This window comes from Phalacrocorax carbo, chromosome 21 (genome assembly GCF_963921805.1).
Source record: "Phalacrocorax carbo chromosome 21, bPhaCar2.1, whole genome shotgun sequence".
Taxonomy (NCBI): domain Eukaryota; kingdom Metazoa; phylum Chordata; class Aves; order Suliformes; family Phalacrocoracidae; genus Phalacrocorax; species Phalacrocorax carbo.
In genome coordinates, this window is record NC_087533.1 from 5,519,005 (window position 1) to 5,525,332 (window position 6,328).

A 6,328-nucleotide genomic window follows, 5' to 3' on the forward strand; every position below is an offset into this window, starting at 1 on the left:
GAGGGTGAAGAAACACCCTCCAACCAACACTGGGCTCTGGCATGTGAAAGTGGTCTCCCTGCAAAAAGACTGCTTAAACCGTAGGCCCTTCTGACAGATAGCAGGGTGGGATGATTTGGTAGAATGGCAGTTCAGCACGCACCCAGCTCTGCACAGCTCCTGGCCAAATCCACCCTGAGAGTGATGCCACTGGCTTTGAGAGAGGGCACAGTATCGATTTTGGGAATCTTCTCATGAAGAAAGAGTCGCCCACAAGGAAAGCAGATGGGTGGATAGGAGCCTGCGGGGGATGCGTCCCCGAGAGACACCACACACAAGCACACCCATTGCAGGTGCTCAGACTAGTCAGGCTCACACGCTGAGCCAAGACCACGAGCCTCCCGCAGCCCCTCCTTGCGGCCAGCCACACAGCGCCGGGGGCTCCCCAGCTGCCCTCCCATGGCTGGCATAGGGTGCCAGCCTGCTCAGCAGGGTGCTGACTGGCCACAGAGGGGCTGCTGACATCCCAGAGCGATGAAGAGGTTGCAAAACAGCCACGGAGCAGAGGCTTTGGCCACCTCTGCTGGCCCGCTGCAGGCTGACGCTGCGTTAGGTGATGGCATGGCCACAGAATCTGCCTTGCCCTGCAGGCCTGCCTGCGAGCCCACGTGCAGGGAGGGCCTGTTGAGGGGCCACCAGCACTGGCCATGGACCCCTAGGTCTCCCCTGCACAGCAGGACCACCAAAAGCCTGAGCTTCTCTGCAGTGTGCCGATATGCAAAGGGAACGAGCCTGGGACAGATGATAGAAGTACTCGCCTCCTCCCCTCTAAACCTGGAGACAACATGCAGTGTCTCCCGCTGCACAAAGTGCCGGACACAGGTCACTAGCAAGGCATATGGCTCCCATACCTACAACACCCTGCTGCCTGCCCCTGCTGCAGAAGGGGCTGACAGGACCTGGCCTTCACTGCTGCCACACTGCTACCACCACCCCAGTGTCATCCTCGGCTCCAGTATGCTCAGGGATACAGTCCTCCCCCTTGAGCGCAGGGGCTTGAGCTGAGGGCAGAAGCTAAACTCACTCTGCCAGGGCAAGCTGAAGCTCAGCACAGCTCAAAGGGATTTGGCAGTGATTGCTCTTGTTCCCCAGCTAATTGCAGAGGGGAGGTCTGCTCAGAGAAGATGTGAGACTAAGCTGTACCTCTGGGTCAGACCCCCTGGAAGGAGTCTCGCTCTTTCTGAGTATCCCTGCTCATTCATTCCTCACTCAGCCCAGCCTCCTATAGCTCCCTCCTCATTCATTTCTCCCTCCTTTTCCGTCTTTGTCATTAACTTTTTTACTTCCAACCCATGTCCCAGCTCACACTCACGCTCACCCCACCCCTCCACACTTGCCACATCCCTATGAATTTATCCCCTCTCACTCCTCCCAGCTTTAGCCCAATGGCTGGACCCACAGCTCAGGCACTAAATACTAATTTCCCAGGTACCCCAAGAGACCTCTGCGCTCTGGTCCCCAAACCGTGTTAGGGCTGGCAGCATGAGCAGTGCGCCCACATTGTCAGCATGGCTTGGCAGCCCCCTAAATAAGATCAGGGCAGCATCCATCCCCAGGTAGGAAGGTAGGCACTTAACCAGGCACTGGCTGTGATTGCTGACTCCAGCAGGAGAAAAGAGGAGGGAAAGGAGGGAGGAAAGGTCACAGGAATCAGAGCAATCCCATTTCCTGCCCAAGTCCACGGTCTGAGCTACATGGTGAGCTCCAGCCCGGTCCTTCCTCAAGTGCTCTTTACCTGCATGCACAGACTCCAGGTTCACCATCCTGCTGGTGGAGGGAAATCCACGGTGCGCCCAGCCTCCTGCCGTCAGCCCCAGGTTGCCAGGGGCTGCCAGTTTGCCCTCCCTCCTCTGCCACCCGTTGCCTCTCAAACCAGGCGTGGGTCCGCTCCCGAAGGGACCTAGAGCTCCATTGCCTGTTGCCATGCAGGGCCAGGTGAGCATGCGGCGCCGCGCCACGCCTCGCCCCACCTCCGGCTCCCTCGGGTGCCCTGACACCCAGCAGCCTGGCGCCCGGCCCATGCAAAAGTGTCCATTTGCATATTAGTAACTTGGGAATGGATGAGTCCCTGCAGCGCTACCAGGGCGTGGGGTGGGGTGGGAAGGAGGGAGGAAGGAAGGCGGTTTGCCCGCCCTCAGCTGCGCAGATACACCCCGCAGCACCTGCCTGCTGGGCTGCAAGTGGGGGGCTTTGCAGGGGCTCTGCCATCAGCCCCAGATCCAAGCTGTCCCCTCGTGGATAGGCTTTTGGCTCTGACCCTTGCAATGCACAGGTAACAGGTCAAGGCATCAAGCCAGGCTGGGCAGCAGCTGCCAGCACCCAGCAGATAAGGTGTCTGAGCTGCGGGAATGGCCCCTCCAGTAAGCAGCTCTTCCACTTAATTTCTGGCCTCTCTGATAAACCCTGGGGTCTGCTCAGTGAGCCATGAGAGCAGCCTGTGCAGCTGAGTCTTTGTATCCCCTAGATCTGGGCTGAACCTGAATGATGCCATATGAAACAATCAGCACAGAAAGGAACATTAAGAGCAGAAAGGTATCCTGACTTGGCTAAAGACACAGGGCACGGTTTGGATCAGCACATGGAAACTCTCCTTTCGTGGCCTGTGCTCTGTGTGGTACATCAGTCCCCCAAGAAGAGGAGAGAAGTGGCAGACAGCCTCTTCCTCCTCCTCCATGTTGTTCAAAGCTGCAGTATTTAACTGACTTCCAGGGAAAGCAGGGGATAAAAACCCCTAATGTTGGCTTCTTTGGAAGGAAGCTGCCAGAGGCCAGATCTTCCACGTATGCTCGGTGCTCTGAGAGGGACCAGCAGCCACCCTGATGGACCCAGGATTGTGGTTGCTCCCTCTCCCTGCCATGCGCTATCTTGATGACCCCCACCATGGCCTGGGGTACCAGGATGACTGTGTTAAATGCCTGAGCTCCAGCGCTGCTCAAACCCCTCCTGAAAGTGTTAAAGCGTTAACGCTCTCAATTGGTAGCTGCCAGGTACAAGCTATCATGCATTCATCTCTCCCTGGCTAATTCACGTTCCAGGGCTCTTGGCTTTCCCACATGCTGCTCTCCCTGGAAAGACAGGTTTCTCTGAAGAGATGGGTGGGTGGGTGGGTGGGCAGGCTCTTGAGCCTCACCTCCAACCCAGTCCGACATTACGGTGCTGGAGTGCCTGTCCTCGGCTTGCATAGTTGGAGAGGAGATCCTCAGGAGAGGGCAACAGGCTGGGAGGAAAGGGTGGATGTGCTAAACAAACCTCTAACAAGGAAAAAGAGGGGGAAAGTGGGGGAAGAGATGGAAGGGGGAAAACAGGGAGGAGGGGGAGCTCCCTACTCAGACCAGCGTTTGCAGGACAGGGCACAAGGGGAGATTTCTGCGTGCTGTGTTTAGCGCTGCTCCAGGAAGCAGAAAGGTGACACAGCTTGTTTCAAGCTGCTGGAGGGGCTGGACTCCTGCCACCTACCCCGGTGGCAGAGACCCAGCCATTCAGGCCCTGACCCTCAGGGCATTCCCGGGCAGCTGCTGGTCTGTTTTCTAGTGTTTTCGGCATGACCCCCACGTCTGGGTTTTCCCCGCCTTGAAGACTGACGGGATCAGGTGTCTTCGCTGTGTCAAACACGGATTTGCTGGTGGCTTCCAGCCAGCTTTAAGGGCCTCTGGGGCACAGGAGAAAGGCCCTGGAAAGACTGGGGACCCCAAGAGCTCTCGTTTCCCCCACATCAGAACGTCTTCTGTACACGGGAGTTTCACTTGACACCGGTCTTCTGTCCCTGCTTCCTGGTGCTTCTCCCTTGCTCCAGAGCCGAGCAGCCTGTCCCGGCGCCCCAGGGAGGCAGGTCCTGCCCCGTGGCACCTCCAGCCGGACAGGAATCCCGGGCATCCTCCTGCCGGGGATGCTGTTTCGGCCACGGCAGGACCGCAGTGCCCTCTCCTGGCCCTGGCGCTGCCGAATACAGCCGGGAATCCTCCAGCCACCGGTCCCGCTCTGCGGCTGGGGGGATCTGCTTTTTCTGGCTATTATTTTGTGGTCAGTAGAACAGCAGGAAAAAATTAATATTTAGGCGCTTTTCTCCCCAAACGGCTGTGCGAGCAAAGCCCTTCACCTGGGTACCCTTGGCTTTGGTGATGTGCTATGCAGGGAAGACAGAATACACCCTCCTTATTAAGCTATCCGAAACACTTCTGATACCCAGAGATAGAAAAAATAGGGGAGGGACTACAGCATCATCACCCCTTTCTGCTGTGGAAATAAGACCACCTTCTCCAGGCAAAGGCAGATTTGCTTTAAATCTGTCCTGAGATGATCGCTCCTAGGTACCGGCAGATATGCTGCTTTTTCTTTTTTCCCCCCCATGGCCATCAACGAATGATCCATCAGTCTCATCCTCACTGTATGCATGCGTTCCTCCACTCCTGGCACCCATGTTTATTCTCCTGTTGAAGGAAGATAAGCTCTGCAGATAGCACTTCAGTTATGGGGTATGGCCTTTGGAGAGGCCCTGAAAGCACGAACTGCAGGAAGATGTTACAGAATCCCCCACTGCTTTTTCCTAGCAGTAAGGATTTATACCAGTGCTCCTGGCCAGCTGTGCCTTTTCCCTGTGCCAGGACGGTCTCCTGTCGCCACCTGCAACAGCTGCTTTTCAAGGGTGTTATTTAAGTGCATCAAGAAGGAGGATTTTTCTCCTGGAAGGCAAATGCACGGCGGTGCAGCTCTCGTCTAGCCAGGCCGGGGAGGTGGCGAGATCTTGCAGGGACCAGGATGCCTAGCTGTGACCTGGGGCAGGGAGCCTGCAGCCGCGCAGAGCAGAGGCGCGCTCCGCCAGCACCCACTTGTGGAGCCCGGGCAATCTGCACCCCGAGCGGCGCCGTGCTAGCCGAGGGGCAGGACCCCCGGCCCCCGGGCCGCCCTGGGGCTCCAGCAAGCCGCCGGCGCCCCCCCGCGATTGCCGAGGCCCCCCCCGGCGCTGCTTGCCCGGCCCTCTGGACCCCCCGAGGCGCCGGTAGCCTCAAGGCGGGCAGGTGGCATTCGTTTCGGGAAAACCGAGGCACCACCTCCCTCCCATGCTCTGGCGAGGGTGGCAGGTTGCGGCACACCTGAGGGACCTGCCCCGGCCCTCAAAGCCCAGCTCCACGGGAGCGCACGCAAATCCAGGACTGCCGAGTCGAGCTCAGGGTACACTGCCCACAGGCAGAGTTCACGTCCTTCCCTTATCTGCTACTCCCAGAGCTCCCACGGCCCTGCTCTTGCACACAGAAGTTCAAAGCACTCTGACCTGCGCTGCTGAACACCGGTCCAGCTCATAAAAGGCTCCTCCACCACCCCACAGAGCCAAGGCAATGGTTTGGTACTGCTCTGCAGCATGCTGCTTTGCCAAGGCGGCCTAGGAGTATCTCAGCTCAGCTGCCAAAAGAACCAGGGAAGGCTGAGATGTCTCTGTGATCCAGGTACCCCAGAGCCTCACCATTACAAAATAAGCATGTTCAAGCTCACCTCGATATGACCCAATGCTCCCAGAGCAAGCTCACATCCCCTCCCAGCAGCCCTGTCCAGGATGTAGCTGTGGAAATGGGCTATGCAGGGCTCCTGGCAGAAAGGCACACAGCCACCCTGCAATCCTCTCCCACTCTGCCAACAGCCCATCTCACCCCACAGCTGGATTTAACTCCAGCAAGCAGGGACAAAGTCCCATGGTGTCCTGCTGCAGCAGGAGCCGAGGCAGCACAGAACACAGCCCTGTAAATGCTGACCACGTAAGTCTAGAAGAAGCAATTCCAGCTTCCCGAGAAACCACAGTAATGGGGTAAGTTGCCTCAGTAGCTCAAGCAGCAAAGGAAGGAGGCTGCAAAAGTCCTGTCCCATCTCTGCATTCACTACACTAGGGGGAATCAGCACTCCATGTTTCTCCCTTGAGCAGCCACTAAGCTAAGAGCTATGAGCCAGCCCCAAACTCCACCGCCCTATCTCCCCTCAGCTATAGCTGCAGAGGCATAGACAAAGAATACCTTACTGAGGCTGCTGGACCCAGACAAGCCTCCAGCCACATAGTGCAGCTGCACATCTGCATAATATCCCCTCGTGGGACCCAACATCACTTGGAGAGGAGATCAGGTACCAGCCTGCCTAACCCCAGGACCTGGTTCTACAGTTGGTCTTGTACTTCACCAGAGCTCAGGCTCAAAGCTTCCAGTTGCTTCAGATGAGTCAAAGCTGTTTCCCTACAGAGGGGCTGGGTGGAGGGCGTGCTTGAGATGCAGGACCACTGGTAAGTGCTGTGGTCATGCTGGACAGCAGA

General features: G+C 57.5%; 1 protein-coding gene across 1 annotated transcript in view; it reads right to left on the bottom strand.

Moving 5' to 3' along the window:
- The window catches only part of POU2F3 (POU class 2 homeobox 3), a 42,285-nt gene extending 40,303 nt beyond the window's left edge, over positions 1–1,982 (bottom strand). Inside the window, exon 1 of the mRNA XM_064470857.1 lies at positions 1,775–1,982. Within this exon, the coding sequence (XP_064326927.1) occupies positions 1,775–1,982 (208 nt within the window). The remainder of the gene's footprint in view (positions 1–1,774) is intronic.
- Positions 1,983–6,328: the final 4,346 nt, after the last annotated feature.